The following is a 22,395-nucleotide window of genomic DNA, read 5'->3' on the forward strand; positions in this document are numbered from 1 at the left end:
TAACTCACTCACATCACTCAAAATCAGAGGGCAGACTTTTAGGTCTTGATCAGTGTGGTGGAGCTGTGGCACAGCAAAGGCAAGACATGCTGTTCAGCTTGGTCTGACATACCCTAACATCCACAGCAGTCCCTGCTCTCTGTGCTCACGCAGCTGCCTGGAATCTTTGCTGGCAATGAATACCGAGACTGGAAGACAGAAATATGGCTGAAACTGAAAACGCCTCTGCTACATAAACAGATGAAATGCATTGCACTACCAGTTTCCAAATGCAGACCTTGGAGAAAATGCCAGCCAGTGGATGGTTAAGAGTTTCAGCATATTGGGCCAGATTCCAAAACCCTCAAGCCAGTTAGTAATTAACAGACATCTAGGTCCTCCACATGAAAGAAGTCTATTGTTAAAACAGTGACACAAATTTTTCCTTTCCTCTTCCTAGCCAGTCTCTGCCTGTGCTTTAAGATTCCCTTAGGACTATAACAGCCTATGATTTTAGAACCTCCACTTCTCAAACAGACAATTTGTTAGACTTTTAGTTGCCAAGAATGCAAACATGCTTACACCAGAGGTAGAACAAAATTCATTTACAGGCTTCTCAGAGACCCATAATCTCCCCTTTCTTTCATTTAATACCTGGGGGGAAAAAAATTATCTGAATAACCTTCTACCATATCTACAATAGCAAAAGAATTACAAAACATAGTAACAAAACATACTGAGGACCTGTAAATACTCTGAGTCCAATTAGTGAGCAACATACCTACAGGGGATATTAGCCTATGCCTTCACAGATAATGATGTGTTGCAGCAAAATTTCTAAGATAAACCAAAGGCTGCCTCACTAAAACCATTTTGTTGGTAATCAATTTGTAAAGTAGGAATGATCTATGATTTGCAGTGAATTGCCTGTTCTCTGTTCTGTTACCTTACTGAAGATAGACTTGTGAATAACAAGAGGCTACATATAAACCACAGAAACTAATCAATGTAATAAAAAAGTAGATTATATCAGAGTTACATTTTGAAAGGATGAAGTGCAGACATTCATCTGTAAGTGAGCAAGTTAAATCACCAAGGATAACAGGGAAAATGTGACAGAGCGAGAGCTGGCAGAAGTATTCAATGGATATAATGACACTTTAAGAAGAGTCAATAGAACAAAGAGCCAAGCCTATCAGAAAAGGACAGAAAGCTCTATCAGAACTTAAAAAAAAAACCAAAAAAACCAAAAATACCAAAAAAAAAAAACCAAAAAAAAAAAAAAAAAAAAAAAACAACCAAAAACCACATTTTCTGAATGCCCATGGCTTTCCAAAGTCTATGGCTTTGACTGCTTTGCTGTTTGCTGGAGCTTGACTTGCGTGTCTCTACCTCACCCAAATCTATCTGGTCATATGAGGAAAAACCCAAATCCCCACTGCATTCACAGTGAAAAAACCATCCCTGGAGAAGATTAATTCTAGATTAAAACTAGATTAATTCCTTTGAGACCAGGTTCACCTCCTCCCACTCCAAGGAGCTACATGCACTCTGCCTGTCTATGCAATTGCTCATTTTAACTCTTTGCATATGACCAGACCTATGTAATGAAAGCTTAATTCAGCAACTCAGTCAACAGCACCATTCTCCAGTCCTTTCCTGTTGGTCCTTTCCTGTCACCCCGTGGGAGCGCTGCCCTCACCTCTGGGTACAGGGAGTCAGTCCAGGTGCAGACTGCAGAGCCCCAGGAATCTGCTGGAGGATTGCTGCAGGCAGGTTGCTGGGATGTCAGATCAGCATCGCTTGTGAGCTTCTGCCACCTAACAAGTTTGGGAAGAACTGAGCTTACTGGTTCACTGGCAGAATTTGCTGCTGTGTTGCAGAAAGCCTATCTTACAGTTCCAGGCTAAAAGCAAAAGGAAGGAAACTCAGGCATGTATCAAAAGTGCCTCATAAATTTTGTCCTAAGTCTTTAATTTAAAGAAAGATGTAGTTACCACTCTTTTTGCTTCAAATAGCAAGCAAAATCTATTAGTACTTTCTAATATATTCAAAAATTCAAAATTTGTCCAAGGCAGGTAGTCATGTTCTTTCAGATTCTTCCAGCATATGGCTCCATCCTCTCTGCATTTCGTTTATTCTGTATATACAATTGTAAAGCCACAAGTGTTCCCAAACATTCAGCATTCACAAGCACATTTATTAATAATTCAGCAAAGCCAGATTAATCTGCAAGCATCACCTCATAATGCAGAATATTCCAAGAGCAAGAAAAGCTTGTGATTAATTTTAAAATGAACAATTACAAGGGAGAAGTCCCTTTTATAAAACATAATAAACTACTATTTTATTGAGAGATTTGCCAGCACATCAGGAGTGCTGAGCCATCCTCTTCCCAGCAATGCTGCTGTGAGTTGTCTCATTCCTGTCTGGGGACCTGGGCAGCTCTCATATGGGCTGAGCTTCAGCCACAGATGAAGGCACGTCTGTGTAAACATTTAAAAGGTTTTATACAAGTACAAAGCAGATGCTGGACATCAAAATCTTCTGGAGGATCTTGGGTCAGATGAGAGCTCCACGTCACGTAAACACAGCATTCCTGTCCCCACAATAATCACATTTCTACCCCCCGCCACGAGATATCGACAAGATGGGAAATATTTTCGCAATTATTTAAGCATGTTTATCTCTAGTTTTAAAGCGGTGGCAAAAAAAGAAGCGACAAAAAAGCACCCTCCGCGCTTTTTTAAGAGTAGGTTATATTTTTTCCCCCGTGAAAAACATCTTTACATAACCACAACACCAACACTCGCAAAGGCAACGGAGCTGAAAATTATAAATGGAGATATCAAACTTTATTTTCGCATTTCGAACAGAAAAGGGCAGCGACAACTTAGCGCTCCATACGGCAGCAGCGTAGCCAGCAAGGAAGAAGAGCAGAGGCCAGCAGCGATGTTATGCAACTCCACGTACCAAACGCTTTAATTTACGATACATTAATGAGCACACCGCAGCCGGACACCCACCCAACGCCCCGCTCTCCTCCCAGCCCCAAGATGGCGCCGGCGCCCCCACAGCCCCGCGCACAGCCCGCCCCCCGGCCCGCCCCCTCCAACATGGCGGACGCACCTCCAGTCCCTCGGCCGTGCCCCCGCCCCGCCTGCGCCGCCTCTCCGCCGCCGCGCGGCCCCGCCCCCGCCCCGCCCTCCCTGCGTCTCCATTGGTCGCTGACGCCGCCCCTCCTGCCGCCGCAACCAATGGGAAGAGAGGGAAGGGCTGCGCGCGCGCGGCCCCGCCTCATGTGGGGCCGCCCACATCCCCGTTCTCGCGCTCCCCGGCGGGGTTGCGCCCCCTGGCGGTCGGCAGCCCGGGTGCAGCGTTGGGCGAGAAGGAGGAGGAGGAGGAGGAGAAGGGAAGAAGCAGCAGCAGCAGCAGAAGAAGCCGGCGGGGGCCTGGCCGAGGCCCCGAGGGGTGCGGGAGTGACCTGGGGCCCGAGCCCTGGCCGCCGGCACGCCCCATGCCGGCCTGCCAGCCTCACCGGCACCACGGCCCCTGCCCGCCGGCCCTCGGCGCGGGCCCTGCGGCCGTGGCGGAGCGCAGCGAGACCCCGACCTGAGCCGGGCTCGGCGCCGTCACAGCGCCGGTGACAGCTCTCCGATCAGAGCCCCGGAGAATGGAAGAGAAAAGCAGTAAGCCTTTGAAAAAATTATAGCTACATATGTATATATATGCATGTTTTGGGCAGCCATTAGTCTTGTAAGAAACATTTTTAGGAGTCACCTGTCTTGACCTATTTTCCTGTTCAACTCAGTGGGGTATCCAGAATGAATGGCAAGTTTGGGGTTGATTTCTTTTTTCAGTTACAGCATAGAAAAGATGAAGGAGCGAACGTAAATAAGGCATGTTTTACGCTGTCTGTGTCATTATGGGCTGCCCACGGAGGTGGTGGAGTCACCGTCCCTGCAGGTGTTTCAGGGAAGACTGGATGTGGCACTCAGTGCCAAGGTCCAGTTTGCGTCCTGCAGCTCGGTCATGGGTTGGACTGGATGCTCTCAGAGGTCTTTTCCAACCTATTTAATTCCGTGATTCATGGAGATAAAAATTTGGAATCTTCAATGTGTGCTGTCTTACTTAGTATTCTTGCAGTGTTGAAGAGTGCTCTTACTTAGTATTCTTGCAGTGAAGGGTATCTTGCATTTGTCAAGAAACAAATTCAGTAATTTATGTACCTAAAAACAGCTTTCCTTTTTTTCCCCCTAAATAAATTGGTTTAGTTATAGTACTGCTGTACTGAGCACATCAGTTTAGGAAACAAAAAAAAAACAACTGTGAGTTAATGGACAGGGGGGTTGCGGAGGCTCATCTGAATGTGCTGGAAAGTTCAGGTCATCTTGTAACAGCTTCATGCTTGAAGGACAGCAAGAAATGACCCAAGTAAAAAAATTTTACTCACACTGCTTGTTTGAGTGTTCCTCAGCTAGATCTTGACAAGGCATGGGATGACTGTTTGAAAGGGGAGTGACTATTTCAACACAACATATTCTCACATGAGTGCTCCTCCACTCATGCCCACTGCAGTATTTACTAGTATAAATTTTGAAAAGCTGAGTAAGTACAATTATTTTTAATTTCTCACCCAATCTCTCACTCACTTGGCCATTCTGCATCTCTTGCAGTGCTGTGTGGCCTCTTTGAAGAGGAGAACCTTACCAGTTCCAGGGAGGAGAGCACTGAAGGTAGTATAATTTGGATTTATAGAGGGAAATAGAAAAGGAATGTATATTTGCACTGCTTCTGATATGAAAATTACTACTGGAAGGCAATAGTTTTCCTTTTATGGTGTAAGAGGTTTGTAAGCAGCACTACAGGAAACATGCAGCCAGCTTGTTTATCTGGTGGCTGGAGTAAGTAGCCCTGACCTTGGCTGCTTGTTCCTTGCTCTAGCATCACTGCCCTGCACAATGCTGGGAAAAAAGAGATATGTGGTCACAAGGATTCTATAAAGGGAAAAGAAAATCCCACCAGCCAGGTGCCAGTGCACACCCTGATCCATCAGCTGGAGAGATGGTACTCAATGCTGACAAGGTAGATGTATCTGGTGTCTGCTCATTTCCTGTCCTTCTGGCTGTGATTGGTGGTAGTAGCATTAGCACTGGAGAGTTTAGTGATGTGGACATCTGTCTTTTTTGAAATGAAAGTTATACTATGAACAAAAATGCAATCTTTGCTTCTCTGTGCAAAACAAAGATTTTGCTGCTGGAGTGTTGGGGCACTCCAGCATGAGAACTGGGGAGGCATTTCCAAGGTGAGTGTTTTATTTCCCTATAGCCTACACATTATTATAGCTGAGGACCCAGAAACAAGAGACTGTTCTGTTACCCATCCTTGGAATTAATCCATCCACAGTGCTACCCAGATTTAGTCAATGTATGGAAATAGCTGAAAACATGTAATGAATAAGGACAAAAGTTTTAATCTGCAGTGGACAAACTTATTACTAGAAGTTCAAAATGCATATTTTTAATTGAATGTGTTTTTAAAATTTTATTTTAAACACAAATATTAAATATACTTTTTGTTATATTAAATTTGTGATACTGTCATGCACAGCAAAAGGGTGGGAATGGCACAGGGCAGGTGGTGTCCCTTGGACCAGTAGTGTAGGTTTCCAAAAATTGTTGTGACTTTTTCTGTAATTGGACTTTAGGCTTTCCACATGTTTAAAAAAATTTCTGTTAATATAAGAGATCATTAAATTTTGTTGAGAGTTAGCGCCAAATCAAGCTATTTCACAAGAGAAAAGTACTTTTATTATTTCCTGTTGATATTAAATAATATGCCTTTAGCTGCTGGTGACATGAACAGCAGGGGTTGTTGTGACCAAAGTTTGTTACTTCTTTCACTGCTGTCGTGGTGCTTTTGAGAGTAACCACACTGCCATAGCGTCACTGGGCTTCAGGTACCCTGGGTGACAGAAGTCATTCTCTACTAAGTCAAAAAATTAAGGAATATTATTTATGAGCCTGAAAGGAATGCAGTATTTCTTGACTGCTGGGAAGGTGTTATCCCAGCACCAACAGAGATTTGCTTTCTGAAAGTGAAATGTAAAACCTAGTGTGGTGACAGTGGTGACTCCACCTCTAAAAATTGAGTAGGAAAACAGATTAGCTTATGCTTTTGTGCTTGGTCATTGAAGAAGAGCAAAATTAACTGAGAAAGAGCTGGTTCTTTCTTCTGCCATCATCTTTTGACACACTGAAATGTATTTCCTTTTCACAGTCCTTGACAAAGATTCACAGCTAAAATTTTTACAAGACCCTTCTTGATTGGGCTTAGCACCTCAAAGGTACATACATACCTTTGAAAGAGAAGAGGTTCTAAACCAGTAGCTTAAAAAACATTTCTTTAAACAAAATGTTCTTTATCAATATTTCTCATAGAGGAAGGGGGCATGATATATGGCGTGTCTTAGTTATTTCAACTGATACCCCTTGTTGAACAATATTTATCAAACTGCTTTTATCTGAAAATATTTTGAAGTTTTTTCCCTGACAAAACCTACCAAAACTAATGATGGGACAGGATAGTCAGCCTGTGCAGATAAGAGAGGTTACAGCTATAAAAAAAAATCCCAGTGTCTTTTGTCAAGTAAAATATTCGGTTCATTCAGTTGAAAATATTCTCCTGTGTCGCTTTTGTGAATTTCAGTGATTCATTTTTAGTGAGACTCATTTGCTGGTCTTTGAAGAAAGGCTTCCACAGCTGCTTTTGTGACCTGCTTAAAAAGTTGCTTGAAGGAGCATTGTGCACCAATTGGAAGCCACTCCAGTTCATCGCTTGACTTCTGTTTCACTTTCTTGATTAGGTTTAGGAATAGACTTCTGGAGTTTTAATGAATCCTGCTGTACTGATTGTTTTTTCAGAAGCGACTCCAAATTAAATGACTAGGAGCCTTTGAATAGTCCACTAGGAGTTTGCATGTTTTTAGACTTCTCAGGAGCTGTAAATGGTAATTTGCATTTCAGGTGATGTGAAGACATTTTGGACACAATTGGGAGGCAGAAGAGTGGATGTCATATTTGAGCAGCTGCAAAATGTGCTGTCCTTGCTGAAGGAAAAGATCAAGAATGGAACTGCAACAAACCAAGGTTTGAAATCCTTGTGGTGATTAAACTGAACTGCAGAGTAGCTGTGGCCTGCATTGTGTAGGTCTGTGTGATATCTGCCATAATCCAGATATCTCTGAATTTTAATAACTTAGCTGTTGGTGGTTTTAAGCACTTTAAAAATATCTTTTTTTTTTTTTTAAAAAGAAAAGTAATTTCAGGTACAATTGGCTATTTTCTCGTTTTGCCTGTATACTTTTTCCACAATGAATGGCTCTTAAGCACATGGAACTGAAATATTCATTTTTGAGAAGTAATGAAATATCTGCAGTGCCTTGTGTTTCATATATCATCAGAAGTTTTAGCCTTTCAGGCTGTTTTCAGTGAATTGAGTGGTTTTGGGGTAGGATAATAATCACCTCAGTATTATTTTTTATCAGAGACACCATTATAACATGAAACAATAGTAGAAAAATGTGACACTAATGCATTTCAGATTGTTCCTGATTTCAAGGAAAGAAGCTTCCTCTATCTACATCAAAATACACTAAAATCATAATTCTGATAAGCTTGGAGCAGTACACAGATTTCTTTTTACTGGTTTATATAATTAAGTAAAATTGCTTCTTTTTGCTAAGTCACCTATATAAATGTAATCTATGGACCTTATTGGGTTTTTTTGTGCAAGAAAATGTACAGTGGTGTAAGATGCTTTTAAACTAATATAGCCACACACTCTGCATTATATATATAGCACTTCCTCTAAACTGGAAGTGCAGTTTTTTTATGTTCTTGAGCTCCCACATCTTGACTGTTACAACAAAATATCAAAGCAGTGCAGAGATAAAAGTTGAACTTGAATCCCCAGATGATGCAATGAATCTGTGATAAAGTTCAGTTTGAATTTTTCAGTGCTTTCTTCTGTAAAGGTTTCAAGCTAAAATATTAAGGTGGATTTTGCTGAGAGTTGTCTGCCAGCTTATAATATTTATGGCATGGGGTAAGAGGTTGAGACAGAAAGGGTGTCTTGCATTCTTCTATCTGAAGGCCATTTCCACCAATTTAGAAGTAGCATTAATTCCGTCTGCCAAGTTCTAGCACTTCTTAGCCTGAAGATGATCAGTCTGATGACCAAGGTAGAAGCTTACACTAAATTGTCTTGATATATATTGCTGCCACTGTAGGCCACCAGTTTGTGTGTTTGGAAACATTCCAGCAGCTTTCCAAAAGCTGATAGATATTGAGTGCCAATTCACAGCAATTCACAGTGCTGTGAGCTGTAACAATTTTGTAATTCCTAGATGTGTCTGCACAGGCCTCTGGTGCAGCACGTCTCGAGTAGTATCAGTCTTGAGATGCTCTAGGTGAGCAAGTGAGGAGAAAAAAGTGTCTGTGGAGGATTTAACACCTTGTTTTACCTATTATCACTTAAATCCAACTTAGTATCTGTTTTGGTTTGGTTTTTTTGCATAGAATGCTGGCAGGCTTGGGCACTGGTGAATGAAGCTAATCTAGGTGATCTCTTAACCTTGCCAAATGGTATGTGCATTTCCATTGTGTTTGTTTGGTGTGTGGATTTGATTTGTCTTGTTTTACTCACTAGAAGCTCAATTCCCTTCTTTGAAATCAATGAAATAGATCTGAGAAGGCCATTAGCCTTACAATAAGGAAAACCTAATTATTAATTTCCTCAAGTACTGAACTGTGAACTCTCACCTGGGTTTGTATTTTTGTGGTTGTGTGTATATGTATAATACCTGTACCATGGGAAGAGAATTTGAGCCAGTAAGCCCTTATGAACCTGAGCTGCCTGTGAGCAGTATCCTGTGCATGGCTCCACTGGCTGTAATAGCTTGGCATCCTTTTATCTCTAACAATGAAGGGAGTTCTGTAAATGTGTTTCATGTGCATGTTCTTTCTGGTCACTTTGAAAACCACATGGAAGGTTTTTCAGTGGGACACTTGCTAACAAGCTTTTTGTTAGCTGTAGTTCATGGCAATGCCTTGTTTGTAATGTGTTTTGTTAATTATCTCTTCAGCAAGTAAAGTAAATTCAATCATAAATTGAAATCTGGTTTGATGAAGAGTTTGCTCACATTCAGTTTTTTTCAGTAAGTGATGAGTTGAATGGAGATGGTGCACAGGAAACCAAACCCAAACTGCAGCCTCTTCTTCCAGGTGACAATGCTGCAGACACTGTAGAAGCTTCTGACAGGTCAGTGCCTTCTTTCAGTTCCTTATCTGACATATTTTCTACTGCAGTTGAGAGAGTTCTACGATTTGTATTTCTAAAGTCAGTGTTTTAAACCCAGTTTGGATCCTTCAAGTTTCAAAGTGAAGATGTTTTTAACTTGACCTATGTGGAAAACCTGAGATTTTGGATAGACTTGTCTAATTTCCCACATGAGAACATTGCAGAATAGGGTGTGGTTGTGAATAAGGTTCATGACTGTTGTCAGGGTTAGGACTTGAACATCAGTTCTCAGGCTTTCCTTAGTGTGCAGATTGTCAGGTGTGTAACTTAGTCTCTCTGTGTTTAGTATTTAGCCTCAGGTACTGATTTGAAAGATGGGGGTAAATACATCCTTCCTTTTTTTAAAAATTTCCTTGCTGTGTTTTAGCATGTAAGTTCTGGGAAGAAGCTTTTTTTTAATGTAACTGGATATGTCTTATATGTTGTTAGGACAATTATACCATGTGAAACCTTGGGCTTCTAGCAATGGGGCTAAAAATATTGAACTGCTAAAAAACTGAACACAGCACTGGTTATCTAAGATGTTGCTCTTCCTTCTTTTTTTTAACTCTTTTACTTCAAGTAGTGAAAAAGAGGACGTGGAAAAAACCTGCTCAGGGAGTAAAGAAGCACCAAGCAAAATTCAAGGTTTACCTTTAAATGTTCAGTATCAGAACCACAAGTGCTCTAGTGCATGTCTTGCCAACAGAGCAGTGGGTTCCTACAAGGGTGAAAATCCTCTGAAGATCCCCATCCTGTTTGACTTCCAAAGACGCCATGCAAAAGCAGACTGCCTTTCGAAGCCGCTGGATGTGAATTACAAAGCTCCTTGTGGTCGGAGTCTGAGAAGCTTTCGAGATGTGCGGAACTACTTGTTTGAAACAGAGTGCAATTTCTTATTTGTAGATCACTTCTCCTTCAACACCTATGTGCTGTTGGGCAGGAACACCATGAATCCCGAGCCCCTGGTGTTTGAGTTCGATATTAGCGACGGAGCCGAGTCTGTGCCCATCTCCTTCTGTAACAATCTCGACCACGCAAGATTGCCTTATTTCAAGTATCGGAAGTCCTCATGGCCACGTGGATATTATCTCAACAATCTCTCCAGCCTGTTTGTTGATTCCTGTGACTGCACAGATGGCTGCATCGATAGGTGGGTAGAAAGATCTCATCTCAGGCCAGTGACACACGATGCCTCAATAGCAGGGTGGTGGGGTGTGAAGGCGCAGTACCAAACAGGACCAGCGCTGCTGGAATATCTTGTGCCATGCTTTGTGTTGACTGACACCATTGTGTCTTTCTCTTCTCCAGAGCTTGGGTGCTCCCACTGGTCCACCCTCTGTTGTAGGGAAGGAAGCGATCAACAGGCTGATTATTGTGTTCCTTTTCCTTTTTTCCAAACTGGCAGTGCTTCTTCTCCAGGTGGAGCTGACAAGCAGATATCTTGGCTTTGGAAAAAGAGTAGGGAAGGTAGTCTTGTGCCAGCAGAGACAGGCTTGTTTTCATGGCAGGCAGGGAAGGATCCTGCCTGACAATTTCTGCTGCATTTCTCCTACTGTTAAATGACATCCTGTAGATGGGGTGGGACAGCCTTGAGGGATTAGATAATTTGGGACTTAGAGGGTTACTGAGGACAGATGAAGAAACATCCTCGTTCCCAACATCTACATGTTGTCCTTCCCCTTGTCTAAATAGAAACTACAAAATGCAGTGGTTACAGAATACATTTGTGGTCCGAGCAGTTCCAATACTCTTGCTTGTTGTCATCTTTTTCTAAATCCCAGTAACTAAGCTACAGACACTGTGGAAACCTGCCACAGTTAGCATATGCTAAGTTTGGTGGTATTTTTGTCTGCTTTCTTGAAGGATGTTTGTCTGATCTCTCTCTCTCTGTAGGCATTATTTGGTGTTGCATCCATTTTGTATTATTAACAGCTAGGACAGTTGCACATGCTGCTGTGCAACATAGTTGCTCATGACCCAACAAAAGCTTGAAATCACAGCCTGGTATAATGAAACCAAATTTTAGTAATTTAGTTTCAGCTGGGTGGTGAGAACCAGCAAGCACACAGCATGCCCCTTCTTTGCACTGAAGTCCCACAAGAATTGAGATGCTTTTGATGTGCAGTTTTGGAGTTTGGGATTTGCACAATCACTGTGACTCTTTGAAGTTGTCATGCCATAAAATGGTGAAGACACTGTTGCTTGAATTTTCCACAGTGTAAAATTCTTCACTTCTTGAGGGCTAAGGAGGGAGGAAGGTAACTGAGTAGTGGCAAACAGGCTGGGATGCTGTGCCAGAAGAGATGTTTTTTATTCATTTGATCCATTTGACGGTGTCCTGCCTATGATAAGTTTCTGTTGTACTTTAGCTGTTTAAATGTGCCATTTAAGGAGCTTGGCAGAAGAATGGGGTTGGGGTGGAGAGAACATGGTTATTTTAAAGTACAGGTAACCAGCCAAGAGACTTGTGGAGTAAATGGAGCAGGGAGGGGGAATACAGGTTGTGTATATGGAAGTGTCTGTGTGTGTGTGTGTGTGTGTGTGTGTATCGTCAAGTGTATTTCAAATTACCTGGATTTATGATTGATTTATACTGCTTCAAATTCATTCTGAGATGTTTTACCCTTATTTTTAGGTCAAAATGTGCATGCCTACAGCTAACAGCAAGAGGCTGTAGTAAAATTTCTCTGTCTCCAAGTAGTAAAAGATCCCGTGGGTACCGTTACAAGAGACTGGAGGGACCTGTTCCTAGTGGGTAAGAAAGACTACAGAGGTAAAATAAGAGCATACAAATAAAACAGCAGTTAATAGTTCAGTCTAAGTGCCACAGGATTAAAATATCTGGAGTTTTTGGATTACTGAACCTTCCATTTTTGTCACAATTTTAGTGACAGATCAGGATGATAAAAAATAATTATTGTGACTTGAATTAAAGAGGAAAAAAAAAATTTTGTATTGCAGATCCTACAGTTTTCACAGCTTAGGTCAAGGTCCAGGAGAAGTGTGAAGAGTGACCAGAATCCTAAAGATGCATCAGCCAGCTGCTTTTGCCAGATTTGGTTATGGGTGACTCTTCCAAGAATGTCCAAAAGCCATCCAATGCTTCAAGTGTTTGCCCTTTCTCTTATTTAGCCCCAGTGGATTAATAGGTGGCCTGGAGAAGATGACACTCTCAGGTGTCTAGGAGAGGAATTATGCAAGGTAGCTTTCTGCAATAGCCAAAGGCTTGAATCTACAGGCTTGAGGAGCCCCTTTCAGTCCTCTGTGTGATGTTAGTTTTTGGCTGACATGCAGAATTATAGTTGTCAGAGAACCCAGAAACAGATGCAAAAAAAGCCACAATTATGAGTCCTTTTGGAAATGCTTCATTAGCATGGACAGCTACAGTGAAGTCCAGGCATATGTTGTCTTGCTAAAATCAGTTTCAGTATAGAATTAGGTGCTTCTTAGGGATTTCTGTTTCTGTGTGATTTATTCCTATAAAACAAAAAATATAGCATTTGTTTTTCTTATGCCAAAATGTATGTAATCTTAGGTATACTTATGCCAAAATCTGGCAGACAGACTCTTAAAATTAATGAACCAGCAGTCAGTGAAGTCACAAGCTTCAGAGCACTGCTACACAACTAGTTTTAGCCAGAGTCTTTATATTTCAGTCCACTGCCTTGTTGATGCTTAGAAGGGGAATTAATAACAGGAACTTTGTTACGCTAATGCATCCATTTATGTTGTGCTTTGTTTTTCTTCTCTGAACAGGATTTATGAGTGTAGTGTGCTGTGCAGGTGTGACAAGCTGATGTGTCAGAACAGAGTTGTACAGCATGGCATTCAAGTCAGGCTGCAAGTGTTCAACACGGAGAAGAAGGGCTGGGGTGTCCGCTGCCTGGATGACATCGACAAGGGGACATTTGTTTGTACTTACTCAGGTAGCAGGAGGGGACCTGTGAAGACATGTAGCATAATTCTTCCTCTCCCATGGTGTGTGCCCTGGATTTTTTTGAGAACAGGGAAATACAGGGTTGGAAGAGAAGTGTGTCAATGTAATCTTAACTTGCAATATGATCAATATGAATAAGAACTTTGAAAAGCTCTGCTATGATATGGTGACAGACAAACAAATGGAGCAAAAGCTATCTCAGAGTGCTGGTTTTTTTCCATCACAAATCAGTGCATCCTATGCCAGGGCTAATTTTCCTTCAGTAAAAATCTTAAAATCATAGAATTGTTTGGGTTGGAAGGGACCTTAAAAAACATCCAGTTGCATTCCTACCATGGGCAGGGACACTTTTCACTAGACCAGGTGGCTCAACACCCCACCCAGAGTGACCTTGAACACTTCCAGAGATGGGGCTCTCACAGCTTCTCTGGGCAATTTGTTTCAGTGCCTTCCAGCTTCACAGTGAAGTAGTTCTTACTAATATCTAATCTAGATGTGCTCTCCATTAGTTTAAAGCCATTGTCCTTCGTCTTATTACTACATGCCCTTCTCTAATTCAGTTTGTACTTCAGCCTATATTGACATCATAGAATTACAGACAGCATTCATGTTTTGCTTTCCCAAGTAATGCTCTTCTATTTGTTAATGTAAGTTTGACCTGTGCTAGTGAGTGTGACTCAGCAAACAAGCATTTTAAAAAAATACCAATAAAACTTTTCTTTTTCTTTCAGGCAGATTAATGAGCAGAGCTGAAGTTTTGGGAGATAGTGAGCAAGAGCTGAAGGAGAAAAGTGCAGTGAATGATAGAGGCCATGACTTTTCTTTCAAAAAAAGAAAACTTGACCTTGGTCGTTCAGACTCAGTGATTGAACTAGTGCAGACTGCCAAAAATGACATTCTTGAGAATCAGGATTCTTTGTCTCAGACTGTGGATAATGAAAATAAATCAACTCTGTAAGTTTATCAAATTAAGCTTAAGCATAAAAAAACTAATATTCTGCTAATCTAGGAATTCTGTTGTATCACTTAGAGTATGTCCTCATATGAGGGTGGTGTTCTTTCTTTCTGAACTTCTTTTTAAATTCCCAATTATTTCTTCTAGTGGGACAGAGTTTTTCCTCTATATTAATTTTACTTATATGTACCACTTGGCATTTTCTAGAAATTCAGTTCATCTCTTGGGTGTACTTGATCTGTTCAGGGCATTAATGGGAATGCTAATTTGAAAGAATTATTAAAGTGTACTTGAAGTAAATTGTTTAAAGATACTTGATGACACTGAAGGGTTTGATAATACATCAGCCACCAGCTGTTCTGCCCTTTGCTCCCAGTCTGTAAACCTTTTGTTATTTGTAACATAACCCTTCCTGCCAGAAACCTTAACCTCTTCTGCTAAGAGTCTGACAATACTTCACTTCTGCAGTGAATCTGTTTTCCTAGTTGAAAGCTGTACTGTCAAAACTGTTGAAAGTAGTAGCAGGAAAAGGCAAAACTCTGTAGGTGCTCTATTTTGAGATACTCTGATATAATAATAGTAAAGCAACAGACAATTTGGTTCTCAGCATGACAACTGGAAAAGAATATAAAAGCAGCTGCTGATCTCTCAAAAAAGTTTGAGCAACTGCTTTCTTACAAATGCAATAAAGAACCTAGCCTAGGTTCTCAATTAAAAACAAAATACTCACAGAGCATGGGATGAGGCCAGACCACAGGCTGTGCTGTAGTTCCTTCTAGAGAAGAGACTGGAACTAGAGACTGTTAGAGAAATGTGTCTTGTGAGAGTTACTTATGGGTCTGTTTGTATTTTATCATTTCCTTTTGACCTTTCTGTGCAGGGTTCATCAAAAGAACTCAAGTAATGCAGCAGTGAGAAGGCCTGGAACTAGAACACTTGTTTTTCGCAATCACCAGCTAAAAATGGTAATAAGTGGCTTTAACAGATTCATTTTTCACTGTGTTGAATATGTATATTAACTTTGATATTTTCATCTTATATGTTTAGATAGTTCTAACGACCTTTCTTCATGAGACTGGGTCACACTGTGAGCTAGGCTGTCATGCTGGAAGCTGCACCCCATCCCCTCTCCATTATCAGTCCTTCAGCGCGTTTCCCCAGAGCAGCACTACCTTCTCTTGTGGCCTTCCCTTCTTCCCCCTTCACTTACACTCCTCAAGAGCCTGAAGTAATCATTCTCCCCCTGCACCCCTTGTGTACAGGGTTAGGGGGTCAGAGTGATAATATTTTTGTGCTGTCTCCCCAAAGAATGGCACAGCAGGGAGAGAAGGGAATTCCAGGATGTCTATGCAGTTTTCTCATACAGTAACAGAGTTGGGAGAACTGATCTGAATGTGACTCCTGACCTTTTATGAGTGTGAAGTGTTGCCTGCAAACATGTGCAGAGGAGGAAAACTGTGTAAACTTACGCTGTAGGTTTTACTGGATTCGTTGACCTTAAGAAATACACATGGAAGTTTCATGCAAACATTTTGCAGTGCTGTCCATTCTAGTGGTCCTGTAACTAATTGCCTTTTTGTGATGAGACAGAAATTCTGCCACATCTGGTAATTTCATTGAAACTGTGTAAAAAGCATGTTTGGGATTTGGCTAAGCAACTTGAAAGTTCTGGTAAAATAATTGGGACTTAAGCACTTAGTTACATGTCTTAATGACTGGGGGACTCTTTCCTCGTTATTATGAAGGAGAATTTGAAATTAAGATAAATGTTGCATTGCAGTAAATGTATTAACTTCTTAAATTCAGCCACAGCTATGCATTACAATAGCTTTGAAACTTCAGCCTTGGAATTCTAAAAGCCACTTGCTATGCTCTTTTGGCCCAGAGTTGCATGCAGCACATCACAGCCTTTTCATTTGATACACAGGTCCACAGTGCCAGCTCAGATGAAGATGATAGTTCTCAGATTCATCAGCCAAGCAAAACAAAACTAACCAGTGGAACAAAGAAAGGAAAACAAAGTAGGTTTGCAGAGCTCTATTGTATGTATGCATGCTTTGTACAGTTGTGTCCCATCTCGGGATAGACTTTAATGTAGACAGTGTGGGCAGGCCACTTCTTAGAGTAGAACAATGCTGTCCATAGATGTTGAGACAAGTTGAACTGTCCAAACAGCAGCTTCTCAAATACTGTGCAGTTGTGGGAAAGTCAGCCTTGCAGATCTTGTTGTGTCACACCCAGTACCTGTTCCAGCCTACAAAAATTAAACAGGATATAACACTGGGGGGGTGTTGCAGTGTGTCGCCGACACACTGCAACAGTGGGGGGGACATCAAGCTGGAGAGGCAGCGTGAAACTCATGCTATTTGCACATCCATTTTGCTTCTGTCTTAATTACAGTTTGTGATTATCTTGGGGATTAAGATGGAGAATGATAAAAAATGCTATGTGGGAAAAGTCATTCTGGAATGGGATTTGAGAACAGTGAGACACTAGGTCACTCAGAGGCACCTTGAGCAAGTGCTTTAGGCATCACAGCAGGAAACAATCATTTGTTGGGAGGATTGATGAGAGACATGGAAAAATTGTGTTATAGACTTGTAGATAGCAAGGAAGCTCCTTAGATTCTGGAGGATGTGGGAAAAGTGGGTGGCTAAGAGTTTGGGGTCAAACAAGGGAAAGGCTTTGGCATTAAGCTGCTGTTGAGAAATAACATATATGTCCATTGACAGAATGCACCCAGCAGCAGAAGGAAGAACATCTGATGGACATTGGACAGACTGACTCTGCTGGTGTAGAGAGTGCAGGATGTGAAAAAAAGGGTCTGTCACTGCAGGGTGTTGATTGTGGCAAGTCCAGTGTGCTGGATGACACCTGTGTTGTGAGGCCATCCAGCAATGCACCCCTAAAAACTGACTGCAGAGAAAATAGCAGGCAGCCAAAACATTATGCACTTTGTGAGGAGTCTGAGGGTGATGGCATGCTTCCCAAGAACAGTAATGAAGAAAATATTTATGTACTGGATGCCACAAAAGAAGGAAATGTGGGTCGTTTTCTAAATGTAAGTATTAAATTGCATGGGTTCTCTTTGTTGCCTCTGCAAATACATCATTTACTTATTTAAGCTTAGACTAGAAAGTTTTTGCACATAAACAGTATGGGTGGTGGGTGCATGACAAGAAAGGCACATGTGGTGCTCCCTGCCATCACAGGTGACAGGACAGTAGGTTGGGTCACACTGGCTGTTCAATTGCCAAGTACCTCCAGCTAAGACAAATAGTTCATAGACTCATCTGCAGATATATAAATAATTTATTTCTCTTCATTGGCATGAATATGTCTTACAGCAAAACCCTTGCATATGTTTAAACTGTTCTTCCTTGCAGAGGTATTATGGTGTTAATATTAGTAGTGCATCTTGCAGAAACCTTCCTTCTGCTCCCATGAACTCACCTGAGAGACCTTTCACATCCTGTACTTGGCCAGCACACAGTCATGTAATCCATTGCTTGCTCCCTAGCACTGCTGCCCTGGCAATGGCATTGGGTGATAAGACGGAAAGGAAGGAACGACCTTTACTGGTGACAGATACCTGACACAAAATGGTATCTGACATCATTTTTCAGCCAATGATGTGGTGTTGGACTGTTAGTAATTCAGATTTTCTGTTTTACAGCACAGCTGCTGCCCAAATCTCTTTGCACAAAGTGTGTTTGTAGAAACTCACAACAGAAGTTTTCCGTGGGTGGCATTCTTCACAAACAGGTGAATTTCTGGAAGTTTAATATTGTTCATTCAAGGCACTAGGAGGAAAAAAAAACCACTGCTCACTTATTGGATTATAATTATACTGAGGGGTGGGGCAGATGCTTAGATCATAAAAGCATAAAACTGTCTTAGAGGTGGCTTCTTATTGTGCACTAAAGGCAGAAGAAATAGTCATTGGTTATCATTAATGAGTTTTACTTCAGTTTTGCACTGAAATGTAAAGTAGAGAAGGTTGATTTTTATGTGTCCACTTCAGTGATAATCTTCTTCAGTGGAGAAATAGGTTTTACTCAGCATGGTCATTCAGAAGGCCAAGATCCACTCATCCCACTGTTGTGTCTCAAGGAATGGCCACCAGAACTGTCTCACATAGGGCAGGATTGAGCCCCACAGGATATTAAGGTTGAGACACTTTGTGGGCCAAAAAGCTGGCTTCAGTCCTTTTCCTCAGAGCTGTCAAGACAAGCAGGACTTTGTGTAGCCCAGCATGTCCTGGGGATGTGACAATAGGATACACAGAGGTGAAAATTTCTTCTGAGAGTAAGAGATGCAGATATTTCCTTAGTGTCTAACAGAAGGAGAGTTACAGACAGCTGGTGCCAGCAAGACACAGTATGACAGCAGCTCAACCCAGGAGAGGAAAGATGAATTGTATGAATGAAGTTGGCTGAATGCATGAATGCATGCCAGCAGTAAACTAGGTGAGAACAGAACAGAGAGGGGAGACTTTGTGCCAACAAACCAGTTCCACGGAACACTGATCCTCTGTGGAGCCTTGCCGCTCTGCTCCATACTGACACAGATGGAGGTCTCCAAGAACTGAGGACAATGTTTTGAAATATATCCAAAAAAGGATTTTGTTTTAGCTAGAGTCTTTCTTGCTCAGGTACTTGGTAAAGAAGTGTAGTGAGGACTGAGGCCACTCGAGAGAGATAATAGTGACCAGCAAAGACACTTAGGGAAGAAGATTGTTGAAGGAGAGTTCCCTTCACTGGCTCTTCCATTTTCTTGCCTTTTTGTAAAAGGCATCACTCTTTTACAACTTTTCTAAATTGAGCACTTCCTCTGGATCATTGAGCTTAATTGTGTGCCTCTAGACCATCTCAAGTCAGCAAGTTCCAGGCTGCAATTATGTACTGTATGAAAAGTCCTCATTGTTTGTTCTCAGTCAGCTGCCTAGGAATTCACTGGATGTCCTCTATACCATATCCAGTGAGAAACATCAGAGAATTACTCTCTTCATCACAATATTAATATTTTCTTACATTTTCCATCAATTGTTCCTCAGCATCGTAATCTCAGGTATTTAGTTTGGCATTCATTCTGGACAATGAATTTCTTGCCTTAGATATTTCTTCTATTTTACTACCAGAGCAGCTGGTTCATGAGGAGCACGTGTTTAATTCCGAGTTTTGGGCTTGGTGTAAATAGTGCAATTGCATTAAAAGGTAGCCTGCCAGACCAAAGATGACAGTCTTCAACAATATAGCTAAAGATCTGTTCAAACTTCAGTGATGCACTGTACATAGGAAAAATAACAAAACTGAAAACTGTGTTATTCATTTAGATGTATCACTTACATGGATTTCCTGGTTTGGTTTGGTTTGATTTAAGGGGTTTTGGGTTTTTCTTTTGGTGGTTTTTGTTTTGTTGTTTTGGTTTTGATTTTTTGTTTGATTGTTGTTTTGGTTTTTTTGTTTGGTTGGCTTTGTAGTGGGTTTTTTTGTTTGATTTTTGTCTCCCAGAATTTCCCTCTAGGTTAGAGCACATTCTTTAGACAATAGACTCCAACCCTATTTGTAATTTCCATAGCCAAAGGAGCATGAGTGTGCCAACAACTCCTTGTCTGCCTTGTTTCCTTCCCATCCCAAGCTGCCTGTGTGATGCTCCCTGCCCCCTACAATTTTGTGGTTTGCATGTGTGTTGTTGGTGACAAATTGTTAGCACAGTACTGTTTCACTTAGTCCAAGCAAATGAACTATTTTATTCCTTAGACATGTGAAAGCTGGAACCGAACTCACCTGGGATTATGGTTATGAAGCTGGAAGCATGCCAGAGACAGAAATTTCCTGTCACTGTGGAGTTCAGAAGTGCAGGAAAAAAACCTTATAGGCAAAAGCTTTCCTACTGTCAACGCATCTTGTACCTAGGAATTTATATGCTGGAAGGGATGACTACTCAGCAAACAGCCCTCAAGTCCGTGGTGCTAATTGCATTCAACTAAAATGCCTTTCACCTGATGATTTTTTAAATTTACGTTTAAATGTCACTTTTGTAGTTTACAGAAATAGAACTGTTTCTCTTAAGAACGGGCATCAAGCCTTTCCTAGGTAATTGGTCTTCCTCCTCCCTGCTTCTAATCCACAAGCAAAGTTCATAGTGCACTGGAAGAATTCCTGCTCCATGTCATCTGCAGCAGAGACACAACTGATGAGAGCAACAGTTCCTTGGTGCTTTCTGTGCTCCTCCACAGTGCTGAGTTAGCAAAACTCAGGTTTCTGAAATTCATTATGAATGCAAGACTACCTGTCTGGGCACTAGGAATTGTTCAAATACACCTAAGCCTGTTGCATCCGGTGGGGCAGATTGTCCTGAACAGAGAATTAAACAGAACAGTTCTGCAGAGCTGTGTTTGTGCTACAAATGAGCTGGACAAGTCCTGCTGCAGCAGGAGAGAAATGACTGGGTTTTGTTGGATTGCACCCCTCTCCATATTTGTGACATACACAAATCCTTGAGAAATCCAGTGTACCTCATCTCAGTGCCATATTGTGTAGGGGACAGGGGGGCCACAGAATTGCTTACCACAGGGTTTGTTGGTAAGAGAGAAACAAGCTACATTAGGAGACATGGAGTGCAGATGCAGGAGGTGGCTCTGAATTGGAGCAAGGGATGGCTGTGCAGGTGTGTGGCTTTTGAATGTGTTGGAGCCTTGGGAAGCAAGGAGGTGGCGCAGATGAGCAATTTAGATGCTTGAAAAACCACTGCCAAAGGTTTCAAAAAAAGTGGTTTTATTAGAAATGTTGTAAAAGTAAGACTTAAGAAGTTTGATAACAAAGTTTACTCTGTTACTGCAGAGAATATGATAATGATTTAAAGTTACCAATAGAAAATCCAGTGGCACTATAGTACAAGACTGTGTGTGACATAGGTCACTTACTAGAAACCTGCAGCCGATCAGGTGTGTCTCAGCCTCGGGGAGTAACACTGAGAGCATCCTAGCTCACAGGGAAATCACTGCCATACAGCCAGCTGATTAGCATGAGCTAAAAATAAAGGTTCACTCAGGCTGTCATCTATGAAATAAAGTGGTTGGCTTGAAGTCACGTTACCTTTGTTGGAGAAGGTAAACATGAGAGTCTTGTACCTGCACCTTTTTTTGTTCCTTGATAAATGAGTCTTGGAAAAACCACCACTATTCATGTGTTAATTGCATGGTTGGTATCCCAGATTCCAGTCCATATGACTCAGTGCTCACCATGTCACTCTGCTCCTGTGGGGTTTTCAGAGAAATGGTTGGAACAAATGAAGGTCATGGCCTGGTTATGTCCAAGCCCATACTGCAAAATGAAAGATAAGCAGGAGCCAGTTCTCAGCCCTGAGGCCAAGAGGCAGTGGATGTCTAATGCACTCATGGCTTAGGGTTCTGTTTTAATTGGATTGTATCTGTGCTGTATAACTGTGGACAAACATGGTATCTGAGGCTCTAAGTGGGTTTTTTTTGTTTGTTTTGTATGCTTTAAGCTTAAAAGTCATGGGGTTGTATTGCAACACATGATGCTCTTGGATTTTTCAAGTTTGATCATGCATAAGGAGTTTCAGCCTGTTAAAAGTGGACCTTTCACAGAGATAACAGACTTGTGAACCATTCTGCTTACTGTGAAACCTCAGATCTTCTCTCTCTCAACTCTCTTTGAGAGTTTCACACATCCAGCAAGCAAACCTCTCCTCAGCTTTGATCCCTGTCATTGCACTCTGGGTTGTGCAATGGGCTTTCACCACCCATCTTCAGGGATAAATGCGGAAGAGCAGAGCTACCCCACTGTTGGTGCAGTACCTCTTCAGAAGGTCAGAGCCACCCACTCTTGCCCTGATCAGCCCCTCTGTCACTGCAGCCCCTGTGTGAGCTGTAGACAGCACTCAGCCCAGTTGCTTTTTGCTTCACTGAAGATCTGAAGGTCTGTACTCAGAGGGAATATGCCTTGGGGGATCATCTTTTCAGCATTAACCAGAGACATGCAAATGTGTATGACAAAACCCAACAGGTAACTCAGGAGTGGTATTAGCCTTCTAAACAAATGAAAATGCAGAAAACATCTGTGTCTATGTAAAACATCTTTTTAAATGCTTCAGGAATGTTTTTTAAAGCTTCAGGAGTGGGTAGTGGAAGAAGGTACATTTTACTGCTGTTGGT

General features: G+C 41.6%; 1 protein-coding gene across 3 annotated transcripts; it reads left to right on the forward strand.

Annotated features, from left to right (window-relative positions):
• Window positions 1-3,420: 3,420 nt before the first annotated feature.
• On the forward strand, window positions 3,421-21,691 carry SETDB2 (SET domain bifurcated histone lysine methyltransferase 2). Of its 3 annotated transcripts, none has more exons than XM_036380599.2 (14): window positions 3,421-3,668; window positions 4,656-4,715; window positions 7,005-7,127; window positions 8,559-8,624; window positions 9,198-9,300; window positions 9,902-10,471; window positions 11,957-12,076; window positions 13,078-13,247; window positions 13,990-14,212; window positions 15,094-15,178; window positions 16,141-16,234; window positions 16,946-17,274; window positions 17,890-17,978; window positions 19,976-21,691. In XM_036380599.2, exons 1-14 carry the CDS (start codon window positions 3,653-3,655, stop codon window positions 20,091-20,093), a joined length of 2,166 nt encoding a protein of 721 aa, XP_036236492.2. In that variant the 5' UTR covers window positions 3,421-3,652; the 3' UTR covers window positions 20,094-21,691. The 3 variants fall into 3 exon arrangements, with proteins under 3 accessions (XP_036236492.2, XP_054374515.1, XP_054374516.1); XM_054518540.1 differs by having other exon boundaries at window positions 9,905-10,471; XM_054518541.1 differs by lacking the exon at window positions 4,656-4,715.
• The last annotated feature ends 704 nt before the right edge of the window (window positions 21,692-22,395 follow it).

Source organism: Molothrus ater, chromosome 2, assembly GCF_012460135.2.
Source record: "Molothrus ater isolate BHLD 08-10-18 breed brown headed cowbird chromosome 2, BPBGC_Mater_1.1, whole genome shotgun sequence".
Lineage (NCBI taxonomy): Eukaryota > Metazoa > Chordata > Aves > Passeriformes > Icteridae > Molothrus > Molothrus ater.